The 19,191-nt window shown below is 33.3% G+C and overlaps 1 protein-coding gene across 1 annotated transcript in view; it reads left to right on the forward strand.

The window, feature by feature from the left end:
* The first annotated feature begins 830 nt into the window (after window positions 1–830).
* LOC143074125 (uncharacterized) overlaps window positions 831–19,191 on the forward strand; it is a 31,579-nt gene continuing 13,218 nt past the window's right edge. Inside the window, exons 1-4 of the mRNA XM_076249670.1 lie at window positions 831–964; window positions 3,481–3,653; window positions 8,516–8,585; window positions 17,673–17,990. Of these exons, the coding sequence (XP_076105785.1) occupies window positions 844–964; window positions 3,481–3,653; window positions 8,516–8,585; window positions 17,673–17,990 (682 nt within the window). The 5' untranslated portion in view covers window positions 831–843. The remainder of the gene's footprint in view (window positions 965–3,480; window positions 3,654–8,515; window positions 8,586–17,672; window positions 17,991–19,191) is intronic.

The raw sequence follows: 19,191 nt of genomic DNA on the forward strand, positions 1-19,191 counted from the left end.
TTTTTGTCTTTCTGGCATAAAAAAATGATTACACTGTTCTAAATCTCGATAAAAAAGACATGTCCTAATTCGTCATAAAAAAATCCGTCAAGGTTCGACCTCTGATCTACGTATATCATCAGTAAACGATATGTCTTATCTGTTAGGTCAATTTTCCATGGTTTCCCCATTTTAATAAAAAAAAAAAAAAACATTTTGTATTTCGACATCAGCAAAACCTTTTAATTTGTTAACCGTCTTTTTCCTAATAAATTACAGTCCGAGCTACTTTTACAACTAAACGCTTTTTATTGCTGCCGCGTCACGGCATATTATTACCTGAGACAGGTTAAGCATATTAATTAATGGTTGATAAGACGAGCAAAATGACGAGTGCCTGATAATTTCGATATAATTATGATTAGTGATTAGTCTATTCAGAGGATACCGACAAATTTCATTTACATCATAGGCCACTACATGGTGCTCAGTACGACATATTTTGAGTATTTTATCCATGACTATTGTATAATAGTGTTCATCATAGCTTGGCATGTTTTATAAATAAACATAATGGTTAATTCGGTTATATTTATAATTTTGTGAGAAAAGAAATTGTCTCAAATAAGAGCCTTAAAACAAGCAAATGCATTCTATAAGTGTCCATATCGTATAAACTAAGATCTCGGGAAGGAGCAATTTTATACGAAGATAACTTTGAAAAGAGTGTATATTCCCGCTGGGTTTACAGTATGTTGACCGTTATAATTGACGAGTAATGTGATTCATAGAAGTTTGGAGATAGCATTGCATGCACGAAAGATTTAACCACACTCGTTTTGTTTAGGTGAATGTGATGTCCTTATGCTATCTAATGCAGAAGATGACAAATTCAAAGAAGTAATGGAAAAGATTGGAATGGCTAAGAAACCTTTGCATGTTCGTCAATTCAGAAACAGCCTTCTTGAATGGATGAAAGATCCAGGTATAACTCTGTGTATATCTTACAAAGTTTTTAGAAATAATGACTTCAATGTGTATTTGTGTGTGATCCAAATTGTGGACCTGAGAAGGTATATATGTTATTTTCATTTTATCATACATGTATGTGTGTTTATACCATAGGCATTTTTACATTCACTGCGTTATTCCTTATTACTGTCTGAATTTTTTGAAATACTAAGGCTTTTCTATCTCAGGCATAGATTACCTTAGCTGTATTTGGCAACACTTTTCGGAATTTTGAATCTCAATGCTAATCAGCTTCGTACTTTATTTGGCTTTTTTTTTTTAACTTTTTTGAATTCGAGCGTCACTGACGAGTCTTTTGTAGATGAAACGCGCGTCTGGCGTATATATCATGTATATATAATTTAGTCCTGGTACCTATGATGAGTTTGTTTACCACCTATAATGTACAAAACAATTAGACTCGAACATCAATTGCCAAACAACCTTTTTACGAACGACTAGAAAATAAGATTTGATTGTGGTTGAGTATAAAAGTAAATCCAACCACAACATGATCGGTACGGATTTTGTTGCATCATAAGTGCATTTTAACAATAGATGTTGACAGGAAGGACCAACAGTTAAGTAAAACGATCTAAACTTAAATTGATTATCGGTGTGGCAGTTATTAGGTATAATACCACCATTGAGTTTCCCCTATTAGTCTTTGTTAAATTTGCACTTTTCAAAAAAATGTGCAGAACTTCTCTTTGTTTCAATTAAAGAGATTCTTGGCATGAGTAAAGTTTTATTATGTCCAGTACTATAGAAAACAATGCACATAACATTTCATTGGATATAAGAAAATAACGATCACTGAAAGTAAACCAATCAAATGTCTCCCCTTATTTTATCTGTGTACAAGGTTTAGTCACCATGTAACCTCAAAATAAAAAAAATATTCTTTAGAAACCCCAAATATAAAAAATATGGTGCTTTGAAATACCCGAGACATATGTTTATGACACAGAAATGGTTTATTGCAAAAAATGTAGAATTAATTACCTACAACTGTCAAATTTAAGGGAATATTTTTTTTCGACCTTTTTTCGTATACAACCGGATGTGATGTACCATGCTTTGGTGGTATTACACCTTTATATTAGGTATTATACCAGCATTGCTTTTCCCCTATTAGTCTTTGTTAAAGTTCTACTTTTCAAAAAAATGTGCGGAACTTATCTTTGTTTCAAATAAAGAAATACTTCGCATGAGTAAAGTTTTATTCTGTCCAGTACTATAGACAAAATTTCACATAACATTTCATTGCATATAAGAAAATAACGAACATTTGAAGTTAACCAATCAAATTTATCCCCTTTATACGACCTATTTTCGTATACAACCGGATGTGACGTACCATGATTTGGTGGTATTACACCTTAAACGAAAATCGCCAACTAATCAAAGCAACAATTCTTTTTTGGATTTTTTGTAATTTCCTTTTTAAACACCGTCATAATAATTGCAAAAACAAACTCTATTTGATACACAGACAAAAGAAAATTATATCATGGAACCTGCTATCGGTTCGTTTTACTTTCTGTGAAAACCTACAACTGTGTTTGATATATAAATTACTAGAGAAAAATTCCATTTCATTCTTAAACGTTATTTTATGGCACTTGTTTTCATTTGTATGTTCAACTTAAATGTTTTAGTATGCCTGATCTTTATATCTGACATATCGTGAGTTTCATTTGACTGTTTTAAGTATGATCTTTCTGATTCTAATGTTAACCCTATGGATTCCAGGCATTGTGATCATTACTTGGTGAATGACACATGTTTCAACCAATATATTGAATAAGCCTTTCTTATACGATTGATCAAAGGAAAATAATAAAAAAAAACCTGTTTGATTTAAAAGAAAGAAGTGACATAGAAGCTTTTTAAGGAAACAACATATACATCAGAATATTAGGTTTACTTCATTTATACATTTAAATTAATCTGGTTAATCGCTATGATGCTATTACGTATTGTCTCTAAAATTTGCTGTTTCTATTCTTAAAAGTGTTAAAGCTCATTTCTTTTATTTTTATGTTCCTCTTCACTGACCAGAAAGTGACAAATATTTACCTTTATTAAGAAGTTTTAAACATTCATCGGGCATGGTAACCTAACTTTTTAAAAAATGTTCATTATAAGGTGGGAAAAGGTACAAACATGTTTGCTTTTTTAAGATATTTATTATGTAGCAAAAGACGATACTGCTGAATCTGTTTCTATTGCATGTAGTGTTTGAAATATAATCTGATTAAATCAATAAATCAATAAATCATAAAAATTGTTGTACGAGTACTTTCTTAAAAGCTTAAATGATTAGAATAAAATAAAATGTAACTTGATAGAGAAAAATTCTATTGGATTCTTAAACGTTATATTTATGGCACTTGTTTTCATTTTTATGTTCAACTTAAATGTTTTAGTATGCCTGTATCTTTATATCTGACAAATCGTGAGTTTCAGTTGACATGTCATTTTTAGGGGGAAATGAGCATCCTCCAAGCTATATAAAAAAGGCTGATGATACGTCATTGTCTCCGGTTGAAGTAAGCTTGAAGTCCAATGTTGTATCTGGTGATTATTCTGAGGCACCACTGTTGAAAAGAGACATACATTTGAAACAAACAGAAGGAAGGAGAGCACTTACAGTTCATGTAAGGTTTATGTTTTAATACATATATACCTATACCTGCAAATCATATATACAAGTCATATGTTTAACATGTTTAACATGTGTGGTTCTAGAAAATATATACAAATTATAACTAACATCACATATTTATCGTTATTTGAATCAATAAGTGTCAGTCTAATTATCATATGTATACCAACACGCTATAAACAGTCATGGACATGACGTTAACATTTTTTTAAATCATCGTTATATAGATATACCTAGGTAAATTAAAACGAAACTTTACATGATAATTTGAAATGTTCTTGACAAAATTAACTTGTTTGACACATTTAACTACAAGTTATACGTCGGTGAAACGAAAGGAAGGCTAAACAAACGTATGTGCGGTCATAGATCAGACATTAACCTCAATGCCAACGACATTCTATACCAGCATTTCAATCAGCCCGATCATTCCATCGTTTTTATGACAGTTCGCATTATCGAAAAGATATACCATAGCTCTAACAATCCTAATCTTTCAACGACTCTCCGTAGACAAAAAGAAGACTACTGGATTAGACAATTGGGAACTGCAACACCGTATGGCTGCAATGACAAAATTGATGGTATAGGTATTCTATCTAGTCCTTCGTGTAACTCGGTGAATGTGATGAATATTTTCAACTCGACTCCTCGACGTAGTCGCAGTCATGGTCATCGTCATTATACATCACCTTCTCTGCATGATGTCTCTATTTATGACTTGCTGCCATTCATACAAAAGCCGTTAGGTATTCATCACATTCGCACGAAACTTTATTCATTACCCCTTTCAAAACTTCATTCTCTGTTCAATTTATGTTTGGAATCCACTGTTACAAACCCTCATTCAAACCAATACAAACTTCAAGCTATAATTTCGGATATTGCAAGTCACAGACTTTTCAAGCCAGTTCGCATTGGAAAAGATAAAAAAGAGAAAAGATCTTTTCTAAATCTTTCCTTTGCCAACAAAGGTCTCGATGGGGTCAACCTAGACAATATCCTTCATCATAACTTAGTGCAATCGAAAATACCTCCTTATTTTAAAGACCAGTCTGTACCAATAATTTCTTATACCTATACCAAACCTATTGCAACTAAAATTTTCAATTACAAACGCGTTTTGCAGAATCTCGATATTGACGACTTCAAGTCTAAACCTCCTGATTGCACTTGTGCTAGTTCCCAATTCACCTATAATCCTGCTGGCCACGTTATTACCGGTGACCTTAACATTGTTAATAACACTTCTCTACGAAATGTGTTATTGAAACGTCCGAAATATCATGAGCCTAAATCCATCAATTGGAAATACAATTTTGATGGATTCAGTCGAGGATTCTGCCAGGCAATGGGCTAAACGTGAAAAGGAAGACGTAGACACTCTATCCGAATGGATTAAGGCAGTGAGGTCGTTAATACAAATCAGAATTAAGAAACTGAATGGGTCAATCAATGCCCATGCTACGTCAATCTTTAAAGACCCAAATGTTGCTAAACACTTATCCGACCTCCATGATAAATATGGTGTTGTCCCCGCAGACAAATAACATCGTTTTTGTCTGTAAAAGTCACTACATTAATTGCTTGATAAACGAATTAGGTATAGACAATTCACTTGGAAACTCAACATATACCCTCACGACACTTACCAAAGAGTAAATCCTGGATAATCATAGGTCTGTTCTTTGTTCCTTGTATTTCAACCAAAGATGAAGAACTGGATCTTCCATCACTGTATCGGATACCTAAACTACATAAGTGTCCTTACAAACAACGGTATATTGCTGGGTCTTCCAAGTGCTCCACGAAACCTCTTTCTAAATTATTAACATCTATTTTATCAGCAATCAAAGACGGGCTTCAAAATTATTGTGAAACTGCCTATTTTAGAGGTGGCGTGAATCAGATGTGGATACTTAAAAATTCCAAAGATCTTTTAGAGTACATACAATCTAACTCTCGTTCATCTTGTAACAGTATTAAAACATTTGACTTTTCTACTCTTTACACAAGTATTCCACATTCCAAACAAAAAGACAAATTGAAAGAGTTGGTATTACTTTGCTTCATCAAAAAGAATGGCCAACGTAGATACAAGTATCTTGTCTTAGGGAGGGATAAATCATACTTTGTAAAGAATCACTCTGATTCAAACAAAAAATTCTCCGAAACCGATATTATCAAGATGCTTGATTTCTTGATTGACAACATATTTGTAACGTTCGGAGGACGTGTTTTTCAACAGACTGTCGACATCCCAATGGGAACAAACTGTGCCCCTCTATTTGCCGACTTGTTTCTTTATTATTATGAGGCTGACTTCATGTAGGAACTTCTTAGGAAGAAAGATAACAAGTAAGCAATATCCTTTAACTCTACTTTCAGCTATATAGATGACGTTCTTTCACTAAACAATTCAAAATTTGGTGACTATGTGGAACGCATCTATCCCATCGAATTGGAGATAAAGGATACTACACATGCAGTTAAGTCGGCTTCATATCTTGACTTACATCTAGAAATTGACAATGATGGTCGGTTGAAAACAAAAATTTACGACAAAAGAGATGAGTTCAGCTTTCCAATTGTGAACCTTCCATTTCTAAGTAGCAACATTCCAGCAGCACCTGCATACGGGGTATATATCTCCCAATTGATACGATATTCCCGTGCTTGCATTTCCTATCATGATTTTCTTGATAGAGGGTTATTGCTCACAAGGAAGCTATTAAACCAAGAGTTCCAAATGGTGAAGTTGAAATCATCCCTTCGTAAATTTTACGGACGCCATCACAAGTTGGTTGACCGTTATGGAATAACCATTCACAAATGATATCGGATATGTTCCTTACGTCGTAACTACAATCCCCTTCCCTTTCATGAATGTGACCTACCGAATTATACTATTTACCGGATTTGTAATCACATAAGCAACACGACGGGTGCCACATGTGGAGCAGGATCTACTTACCCTTCCGGAGCACCTGAGATCACCCCTAGTTTTTGGTGGGGTTCGTGTTGTTTATTCTTTAGTTTTCTATGTTGTGTCATGTGTACTATTGTTCTTCTGTTTGTCTTTTTTAATTTTTAGCCATGGCGTTGTCAGTTTGTTTTAGATTTATGAGTTTGACTGTCCCTTTGGTATCTTTCGTCCCTCTTTTATATGTCTTGATTTACAGTTTACATATACATATTATGCAAATGAAACTCCTTATTTAAATACAGCTGTGTATTTTCGAAAACCACATTTTTCTTTGGAACCAAAGTTCAGAAACTTCAGACGATCTAGTGTTAAATAATCCAAGTTTGATTCTAGATGTCTTTTGACTATATTTAATTTAAAGTAAGAGTAATCGTAATCTATATACATAAGTCTCTTTGTTCGATATAATCATGGTCCAGTTTGTTTGTTTTTTTCGGTAACTACATATCAGAACTTGAATAAGATCGTAAGTTTTCTTGTTTGAATTGTTTTATATTTGTCACTTCGGTGTTTTTTTCTTTCCGACTATGCGGTATGTTTTATGTTAATTGTTGACTGTCGTACGGTAACTTTTATTTGTCAATGTCAGTGTCTTTAAGGCTCATGTTAAAAGTTGTCTCATGCGCAATTTATATGTACCTCATCTTCTTATTCTTATATAAACATGCTCTGCAATATCATGGTCTTTTACTTCATTACAGAAATTATATGTTACCTGCATATATTCATGAATTCTTTTTGTAATGACCGCGCATTGTATTGTATTCATTGTCTTAGAGGTAAATAGTATGGATACTTTGATTAGTAAAAATTCCGTATTAAAAGCCAAGTAACCTTGAAATTCCCAGTTTTGTCATGTGAACACGATTGAATCATTCATAAAACATTTTTGACAGCTTCTAAAATAAAGTTAATAATTGGGTCAAGATGTGATAAGTCATTTCAGATTCACGGTAATATTAGCTTTATTTTGAGTTGTTATGCCCAAAAATAAACTTCGCTATGCATTATTGCTCGCGTCGAAGCTGAGATATTAACACACAGTTAAATTTTGGTGAGTACAATAGAGTTTTATTTATTTTTGTAATTTTGCACACACCAAAAGTCTTTTGTGATACGGCTTCAAGAGGTATATGCTACTAATTTCTTTGTTCACACAATATAAGAGTTTTTTTATTCTTGTCTTATATTTAAAATTTGATGCTAAAGATGTCTTCATCTCAATTATACATCAATGGGTTAAACAGTCACAAAAATGAAACTCGTTCATTATCATTACGTACATATTTTTTCTTCATGCACTACTTTTTAGTTCAATTTGAATCTTTAAGTTTGTCAACTGGTTCTTTGAAGATGTGTTTGCACTTGAAGGACAATTTCTTCCCATTTTGGTTGAGTGGTTTTTGTCATAGAGTATAAACAATATAGTTAAAGTTTCAATAGTAAAATCGATCTGTAAAATAAGATCGTGAAATAACCAACGTTGCAAAATCTTCAAATGATCCTTCATGGCATTTCAGGTGTAACGGCCTTAAAATACAGATTTAAAACATGTATTTGTTTTTATTTAATTGTATCTTTTTTTATTTTATTATATAAACTCTAGTAAACTTGTAGAGAGAGAGAAAATGAAAAAGAACAAAAATGCAACAAAATATGGTCTTTCCATAAGTCAATTTGGCTAAATTTTTCAACTGGTCTGCACCATTGTTCCAGTTGATAATTAAAATGACAAAGCATTAATTACCTATTACGAGCTTTTCAGTTCGAAATAATCTGTCCAGCATAATGTTTTTTTTTTCCTGTTGTGGAAATTGAATAAACTGTTTTATATGTAAATAATTGGCGTATAGATACATTGTTTTTAGAAATCAGAGAAGAAAGAAATACAACCGAAACAAAAAGATAAGTTGAAACCACCACAACGTCTTGTCGAAGGTACTATTTTTATCATTATAGTCTCCATTATACACCTAGAACTTCTGTAATGTCTGTTCGTTCTCATGTTGGTTTGTCAAAAAATAATGGTTATCATCTTTGTCACATGTAAGACTGAACATATGTAGTGACCTCATATGCTATCAGCAGTTGTACAAAGACGAGTTGTAATGTGTCAGAAATTTCTTTGTATTGTTTATATTATCACATTTTCAATAATTGAACTTACATGTTCTTTTTTAATGTAGACTTCATATTTGATGAGCTTTTTTACAGTGTAAAATATGATCTGATTTAAAATCATCAAAAGGTAAAACAAAAGTGATTCATAACAACGATACCAAGGTGTGCGAAAGAGAGAAATGACCAATCAATTCCTCATTAATTATCTTTCAAAAGGCAGACCATTTAGTATATAACCAACCTCTGCCTGATAGAAAGTGTACGACAGATTCAACTAGATTGATGAACAAACTTTTGTACTGCAAAAAATGTATTTCTTACTTTATTCATGTTATTTATTCTTTACAAAACTACAGAATTAACTTGATACAATGTGATATTCTAATTTACATAAATCTGATTCATGTAATGTCTGTATCACTACAACCAGTAACGGTCTGAAATGGCCTATATGTGTAAACGACTGTACATATTTTTACTCAACCAGTCTGAATTGGTCTGAAATTTACTTGATAATACACGACTTTAGTCTGAACCATACTTAACAGTCTGAACTTTTACTTGACCTGTACTTAACAATTTTATACGTTATATATATAAAAAAGAAAATGTATTCCTAAGTAGCAGTAAACATTCATTTCGATTACATTTAAGTAATTTTTTGTGAAATTAAAAACATGGCATACAAAAAGCACTTTAACATTGTTTAATTACCTCAGTTTACAGTGTATGTGTGTTTTACAGGTGAAAATATACCCCTTTTATTTCACTCGTGTATTACTTTTTTAGTATATTCGAAATGCCTAATTATTCAAAAGTTAAACAGGATATAGCAATTTTCAATTGATGTTTTTGTAGAAATTATTACCTCTAAACAGATGTAATCTTATTAATGAGTTTACCTAAGTAGTGGTAATATTTTATACTTCAACACTATTTTTTACAAAATTTTATTAATTTCTTAATGTTTTCCCTTTTTGATATAAATTATATATAATATAAAAAAATCAGCCCAAATTATAATAATATATTTTATATAAGATTCAACATTTAATTGAATTTGTTGGCTGTTGTTGTATGTCAGTTAAAAAGAATTTATTTTAACAGTTAAAGAAAGTAGAGGTTATTTGGTCCAGTATGGTTCAGACTGGTCGAGTTTTTTTCAGATCTTTGGTTAAGTATGGTTTAAGCTAGGTTCACACTGCCGATCAGATCAACTCGATCAAGCCCGATCAAGACAACATACGTGATCGGGAGACTGGTCTGATTCAATCAACAAGCATGCTCGGGATAGTCTATATTGCTCTTTATCGATCTGGCTTTCTACCCGAGAGTTTTTGACATGTCAAAAGCATTCGAGTAAGGATCGAGCAGCAATTTACTCGAGCAGAGATCGAGATTTCGTCGGGTAACGGTCGAATTGATCGGGAAAGGATCGTGTAGAAATCAAGTTTGGTCGGAATACAAATATTTTACCGATCAGTACTCGATCATTTCGACCTTTGCTCGACTAATGTCCGATCATTTCCAGATTAACTCAACCAATGCCCGATCGCTTCCATATCACTGCGACTTCTATATTTATTTTATCCCAGACCAATTCGACAAATATCCGATCCATTCGCGACCACAGTCGACAACTTTTCGATCTCTACTCGGCCATACACGAGAACACATGACTGCTACACGATTCTATAAAAGTGTGTGTAGATCTGAATAACTCTCATAACTCTGCTTCCGCAAAAAAATATTGGCAACATTTTTTAACTGTACAAAAATTCCTCCATGAACAGTACGAAACTTGTAACTTTTGCAAGTAGAGGTAACATTTAAAACAAAGGCAACAGTAGTATACCGCTGTTCAAAAATCATAAATCCATGGACAAAAAACAAAATCGGGGTAAAAGAGAGGCAAAATACATCAAAGGACCAATCAAACTCAAGGATCTAAAACAAACCGACATAGCAATAGCGAAAAACGAAAACCGACGAGAAGACAAACAGCAGTCCACATGCATAACAGAGAAAACTAAAAACTTAGCAAAACGTAAACCAACAAAACCTGTGAAGAACTCAGGTGTTCATGGAGGGAAGAAAATCCTGCAATTTTGACACCAGTGGATTTTTCAATAATGAAAGTAATTGTACAATAAAATTTATTATTAGACTGCTGATGAGTAAGTTATCATTCAAAGTTGGTTTATAAGAACATCAGGATTATACTTTACCTGTTTTATGGACTAGTGTCTGTTTTGTCTGTCCGTATTTTCCGTTTGTCCAGAAATTGTTGTAGTAGAGACTTGTGGTACAATTGCCAGCTCGTCACAGAACACTAAATAACATAGAAATTATTAATAACACATATAGGTCACATTGAAGTAAAAAAATAATTCATTAGGACTTTTTGACGAAATTTCACACAAAAATACGACGAAAGCAAACTATACACTCGCTGCAAATGCATCTACAGTTTGTCATTCGTCGTATGTTAGTTGAAACGATGCATTTCTTTCTAACTTTAACATTAAACCAATTATCTAATCGTGTTCTCACTTGTAATAATTCAAAACAATGTCTAGAATTACTCAAATTTAGGTATCACCCTCCTTTCTTTCATTAAAATAACAGCTAAGAAAGAAAATTGAAGTAATTTAAATTTATGAAAAGGCTTTATCATCACTATCTTCATACAGTCATCTGATTAAGATGAAGAACTGTCAATAAAATTAAATATGAATAGAGGCGCGATGTCCTCTGTGTCTATTTCTACGGAGGCTATTTCTCTGCGTAATAAATTCAAATAACAACAAAATGTGCATGCGTTTTTGACAATTCATCAGGGTCAACAAAGTCTGATTAAACAATGCATTTGATTCTACTTCTGTAACGCGTACCAAATAGTCCATCAGCTAGTTTTCAAAAGCGCTCTAGTTAAGGAGTTTGTGTTACACCCCAGGGTACCGCCATTTTTTTTGATAGAATTCAACTTCAGTATCTTATTGATAAAATACAAGGTGTTAGACCAAAAAAAAAAGTGTCCAAAAGATGTTTAAAAACGTCCCTTACAATGGTCCCCTTATTTAGCTATCACGACTAAGTCATTTTTAATTAAAATTTTTAATATAAAGCGAATGAAAAAAAATAAAGTATAGGTTAAAACAACTAAAACAGATATAAAACTATCATATTTAATGTAAAACTAAAGATTTTTTGTTTTAAAAAAGTGTGTATTTACATTACAAACAATCCGATTTTTTGGGGTTAAAATTAAGGCATATTTTCTCATTTCATGAAGAAATTCGTAATACAATTGTCCGTTTTTGTGAATTAAACTTTAAAATTGACCAGTATGGAATGTTTAAACTGTTTGCAGTATGTATATATCGTCTAAAATATGAATTATTCAATAAAACATATGTACGTGCAAATACTCGTAAAATACCGGAAATCATCAAATTACCGTCTTCGATTCAGTCGACAATATATTCATACCTGAGTGCACAAATACGCACTTTAAGCTCATAAATTTGCAACTGAAAACAAACATTTAATTGTCGATTATGTTGTTTTTGTGAGACAAATTATTTTATAAAGTAAATGTGTAACAAAACATTTATGAAAAAATTACAAATTAAAGTTATTTTTTTGCGTTTTGAAAAGGTGAACTCTATCGAATTCAATAAAGGTGTGCTTGTTTACATTTTGTGTTTTAGCTATGTGGTGATTGAGTTACGATTGTTAAGTCATTCAATCGACAAACATTGCTTTGAACGTAGGTCAAATAGTCAGTTGGGGAATTTGTTAAGACTTTTTACTTTCTTTGGCACACGATTATGCCGATTTGACATACCAGCTGGTTATTATTTATTTGCTTTTCGTAATATATACATTGTTCCTCATTTGATAGTGCTTTTTATCATTTTTCTTTCCTTCTTGATTGGATATATTGCTTCACTATTGTTTTATAAATTTTGTACATATTGTCACACTACATGTGCTTTTATAGCAGTCATTGGGAAACGGTTTGCGATGCAGGGCTGGGCGATCTCCTGTTGGAGTCTGGATTTATTGGATCAGGTTCTTTGACTGGTGTATTTGAAGGTAAAACATAACAATCGAGAGCTGCGATTGCTCAAAATTGTTTTTGAAGCTTTTAAACGATTACGTTGGGAAGCATTTGGCTCTTGGCTTAATTCAAATGATGACAATGAATTTTTCGATCCTAATTTTCAGCATCTGTTCTGTCAATCTTAGCTCAAATCAGACAAAATTTAACAGAAAAGAACTTAAAAACCTTGCTAATTTCACCTTATGTTGGTAAACTATTTGAGGCCTTTAGCGAATATTGTAATCTAAGTGAGGGACTAATGAAAAAGTTCTGGAATTCTTACATAGAAATGGTCGAACATTTATTGGCATTTATAAGAGCAACAAGGGAAGGTAATTGGGAACTTCATTTGGCATGTGTTGAAAAAATGTTACTATGGTTTTTCGCATATGACGTCAAAACTATTCCCGATATATGTCAGTCTATTTGCTTCATATGCAAAATCTGCCAAATACATATCCTGATGCCCATGCATATCTTTCATCTGGTGGTTTTTGTGTTCAGAGAAGCTCTCATGGATTTTCTAGATCTCCAGTTGACCAAACGATCGAGCAAACGTTGAACAGAGATACCAAAACAAGAGATGGCGTTGTTGGTTTCAGTTTGAATAAAGGTTCTGTTAAACGTTGGTTGGTAAATGCACATGAAAGAGCTTCAATATCATCAAAATGTCGAGATTTGGCATGAATAGTTAATCCTGAAACATCCACACAAACAGAACTTGACAAAACTCGAATGAAATGGGATGAAACTGACGTTTTGAAATTGGTTCAAACACTGCAAAGGTGGACAAACCCATTTGAGACATCTGAGCAGATATCAGGCTTGTCCTCGGGCACTGTTTCTTACTCTGAATTAATGTGCGACGCCTATAGAAAGGGAAAGTTGGCATCAGACAATTTCATCAGTGAACGGCTTGTTCAAAAGTCAATCGGCATTTTCAAACCAATTAAAAGACAATCATTGCTTACATTTTCAACAAAGGAAATAAAAGGTAAGCAGTTAATAACTGATAAATGAACAACAACACATTGAAAGTAGATATAGAGTAATAGCCCAGACAAGACAGTTGGATATGAGAGAGGTCCTCAAGTTTGAATTATGTCCTCTTCCATAGTCTCTTGCAAACGTTGATGGTACACTAGTAAAGACAAATAAATCTGTCATTGCTGGTCTTTTAGAAAAGGGCGTTGAACAAATGCAAGCTATTCCTGAGGAAAGCATGTGGATATTTGATGGCATGACAGTCATTCAATCCATCACAAGGATACCAAGTACTTTTTCTGATTTGGAAAATGTTGTTTTTAAAACCATTCTTTCAGTTTCAAAAAGAGCTTTGCTTTTGTCACTGATCAGTATCCCACAATATCCATTAAAAAAATTAGAACTGGATTGCAGGTCCCTGGGAGGGCAAATCATAACAATAATTTCGAGACAATCACAATTGTGTCCTCGGCAATGGAAGAAATTGTTGTCAGTTGGTAGAAACAAAGTTGCTTTTGTTAAATTCTTGTGTCGGAATGGAGTAAACAATCCTATAGATTTTATACACTTGAAGGAATTGATTTATTTGTATCACTGTTGAAAATGAAAAAGTAACAAGTGTAAAATGCACTGAGCTTCTAAGCAAACAGGAAGAAGCCGACACAAAAATGTTTCTTCATGCAAAACACGCAGCTGACAAAGGTAACGATTCCATTGTAATAAAATCAATCTGATGTGGAAGTATTGGCCTGCTATTTTCAGAATCGCATCAGTTCAAACATTATTCTTCTGATAGGTACGTCTTCCAAATGCAGATTATTAAATGTGCAATCAATGTGCGCAAAATTTGGGGAGAATGTTTGTAGAGCACTGACAGGATTTCACGCCTTTAGTGGTTGTGATTCAGTTAGTGCTTTGTCTGGTAAGGGAAAAAGCAAAGCATTTGGCGTTTTGAATCGTTCTGTGGAGTTTTCAGAAGGCCTATCCCGTCTTGGTGAACATTTTAAAGAGGTAGGCGAAGAACTGTCAAAAACACTCGATAGGTTTTTGTGTGCTATATATGGATACGATTATAATAACATCAATGGATTTCAGATTTTTTTTGCAATGCAAAAAACATTCATTGTCATCTACTGACCCAACAAAAAATGCAATGTTAGAGCACATCAAACGATTCAACATTCAGGCAAAGATTTGGAAATCTACTCTATAACACAACACTGTTCCATCGCCAAACAACCATGATTGGATTGTTAAGAACGATTTGATCAGCATCAATTGGCTAGACCAACCACCGGCGTTAGATGCTTTATTGATACTGATAAGCTGTTCATGTATAGATGCGCTGGTTGTGCCACCAAAAGATGTTCATGTATTCGACAATTAAGGTTTATCCTGTACAGATGGCTGCAAATATACAAGTGATTGTAGCAACAAGAATTAATATTCAAATCGTTGATATGGCTGACGATGACGACGAAGATGATGGTGATGATGATTCGGTAGATGGCGTTGACGAAAATGAAGATGATTCTATGGATTGACCTTCTTCATGACCTTAAAAAGTGGTGATTCTGTTGTTAAAATAACTTTGATATAGATCTTGAAACCCTGACAGTTCTTTTATTTTTTTAGTACTATGTGTCTTTTTCAATGACTGTGATGTACATTGCTTATGTTTGTGTTTGTCATTGATTCCATGTTTTTTTTCCTTTCTTACCTTTGAATTTTGTTCAACTGCCTTTAGTTACTTGATGCCTTATGTTTCAATGTAAAAAATATACCTTTTTTTATCAAGAAAACTAGTATGTATGCTTTGGTTCATTCAACATCATTAATTTTGGATATTACCCTCCCCCTTTTTTTCTTGGTCCTATACGATTTAAAAATTAAATAAAAATTAGCCTCCGTATTAATAAGATATGATTTGTTCAATTTAATAAGGGTAATTGTACCGAATACTTGGTTATTTTTTATTTTTTCTGTATATATGTGTGAAACAAAATTTTTGATATACTCTTAAATAAGACCCCTTTTAACTCCTTTTGGACACTTTTTCAAAAGTCTAACACCTCTTAAAATATTCTTCAGACATTACTCTTTAGACTTATACCAAAAGATTGCGGTACCCTGGGGTGTAACACAGAATTGAAATTTTGCCTTACCAGCTGATGGACTAAAACTATAACAAACGGCAAACAACGTTTACCAAACTTTGGTTAGAAATAAATGCACTCTTGATCTCTTGATAGATATATATAAAGTTTCAGAAAAGGTATCACTCCAGGGGATTGAAATTCTACTTTTGGTAAAATTTTGGGGAAATATGTGACATCCTTGCCCTCTTTTGCAATATTGTTTAGCAAATACATGCAGGTTGTTGCCACACAGCAAAGAGAAAATAAATATCTTTAACCCTTTAACTACTGGATATCAAATCTATGAAAAATACTTATCACATACTTGCGGCACAATATATGACACATACGATATTTGTAAGATAACAAGGACAAGGGGGTTGTAAAGCTGTCTATGATAAGTACTTATCCAGAGACAAATCTCATTTTGTGGTGTCATTTCCAAAAAACAAGCAATAAAACTACCATTACATATCAGTGTCCACTATAAGTTTTTATAAGCATTGGGTTCCTCTTTGTTTAGACTGGTTCTCTGTCCTTTGTCTGTTTGTGATACCCGTATGCTACAAGGGAGAGGACCAGTCTACTCTTTGTTGAGTTAGTGCAATCTCGCATACTGCCCACACATGCAGCGGTCATCGTGTCAGCCACTGCCTCACCTAGATTTCTCGGCGCCCGTTGCTGTCTAAACCATCTTCTATGCCCTCTTCAATCATCGTCTTTACTATTTACCTGTCTCTCTGAGATCTTACCACCTTGCCCACAAATCAAACTGCTTTATTTCTATGTAGATATTTTAAATGTATGATTTTACTCGGACTTTCTACTGAATATAACCAAATTAACGGAGAATGTGTCCAGCTAGCATATATAACATTGTAAAGGGTCATTACGCAAAAACGGCCACCCAAATTCTCATTTGATCTGTGTTTTATGGTAATAAGCATGTTGTATACGCCGTTTCATAAAATTTGGAAACGAAAACTAATAGTGTTAGGATGTACGTGCGGACAAGGGTTACAATTAATGCTCACTCCGAAGCGGAGGGGAATAAAAAAATGTATACTAAAATTGTGCATACCCGACCAATTCCCGATTATTCCTACGATCAATATACGATCTGGTCGATCTGGTCTGGTCGAGTTCAGGCTGTGATCGTGAATGGTTGATTGGGACTAGATAGTCGAGTAAAGGTCGTGTAAAGATCGTGAATTGATCGAAATTATCGATTACGTTTTTATTTTGTTGTCGGGTAGAAGTCATAATGTAGTCATTAAGGAGTCGTGAATGGTCGAGTTAAAGTCGTGTAAAGTCGGATGGCGGTCGGGTAGAAGTCGTAAACAGGCCCGATCAAGAATTTGGTTGAGCTTGGTCGTGGAAATTTGGACAATCGGGATCATCGAGTTGATCTGATCGGCTGCGAATGGGTTGAGACTGTTTCAGACTGGTATAGTAATAGTTCAGACTATTTTCAATAGCAAATATAAAGGTCAAGTACGATTCAGTACAGTAGAGTATAGTTCAGACTGGAGCCGAGTAATGTCAAGTAAAATTCAGACCAATTTAAACAGGTCGAGTAAAAATCAGTACAGCCGAGTACAGATATAGGCTATTTCAGACTTTTACTGGTTTGTAGTGTGTATAATTCTCAAATGCTACTTTTTATCATTTCAGATCAGAAACAGCATGGACTCTTTCCTTACTTTGATGAATTAATAAATCAAACAGTACTTGACAAGATGGTTCTAGATAACTTGATTTCCAGGTGTATTTTGATGATAGAGGATAGAGAGGAAATAATTAAACCAACAACACAACGTGAGCGTAACAAAGTTTTACTTGATATTTTGACTGACCGACCATATGGTACCTTCCAGGTGTTTAAGGATGTTTTAAAAGAATCAAACCCTCATAATAGTGACGTGCAAGAACTTATAAGCAGAATGCAATGTACTATTAACGGTGATGACAATATGAGTTGTCATGAGATTAGTAAGTAGTTTGGTCTAAAAACGTTAACTATAAAATTACATGCATCGTAAATCACTTCTTATGTAAGATGTAATCATTTAACGCAAAAAATTCAAAGATTGCATCGGAGCCATATAATATAGTGATTACTTGGAGACATGCATTTTTGTAAATGTTGCCTTTTATGAGTTTTTTACGCCATTTTTGTTTTGACTAAAAAGGCTCTAATTTACTAACAAAATCTCTGTCTCAATCATTTTCTAGGGTTTCAAATCCCAACAACTAAGAATGTAAATTATGATTATCCATTCTAAGAAAAACTTCAAAATCTTTAGACAGAAAGCTTTCATACTGGATAGGATTATGTGTCCTCTTACTGTAACTCTTTTGATTGCGCTATATCTTTAATCATGTGTACTATTGTTTTTCTGTTTGTCTTTTTCATTTTTAGCCATGGCGTTGTCAGTTTGTTTTAGATTTATGAGTTTGACTGTCCCTTTTGGTATCTTTTGTCCCTCTTTAACTACGGAGACAATTTTTACGAGATTGTTTTTAATATTATAACAATGGCATTTTGTGTATGCAACCCTTCGGTGTGTCTTAATCAAATTTATCATACGTTGTAAAAGAAAGGGACAAAAGATACAAGAGGGACAGTCAAGCTCACTATCATACTTTGTAAAATATAAGTTGGCTTAAGGCCATCATGTATTATAAACTATTATCATGGCCTATGCTTAATCAACCATTTTTACGACTGGATTTTGACAATTTGTAAGAGTATTGTAATTGTTTTATCGGTATAAATTAATTTCATCTAAAACATCAGTAACCTCTAATACTTGAAAATAGTGTTTACTATCGTGTATACTTGACCATATCATACTTTTTGAAACTCAAAAATGTGTTTTTGATACACAACTTAACTTCCCATCTATATAGATGGGAAGACTTTTCGTTACATGGATATGATGGACGCAGACTTGCCATGGTAATTGTTTGTAGATTTGTAGGATATCAAATTAATTCCTTTAAGGCATCACTGTATTTTATAAGAAGCTTTGCAGACGTTAATCGGAGATTTATCTGTCGCAAATTGACTGTATCTGGCAAGCGTATCTCGATGCTAATGCACAATATACAAATTTCTCGATATTAGTCATCATTTAGATATAACATTTTATGTTGATGTAAATCCCGCGATATGGTGCAATCTTCTTTG

This window comes from Mytilus galloprovincialis, chromosome 5 (genome assembly GCF_965363235.1).
Source record: "Mytilus galloprovincialis chromosome 5, xbMytGall1.hap1.1, whole genome shotgun sequence".
Taxonomy (NCBI): Eukaryota; Metazoa; Mollusca; class Bivalvia; order Mytilida; family Mytilidae; genus Mytilus; species Mytilus galloprovincialis.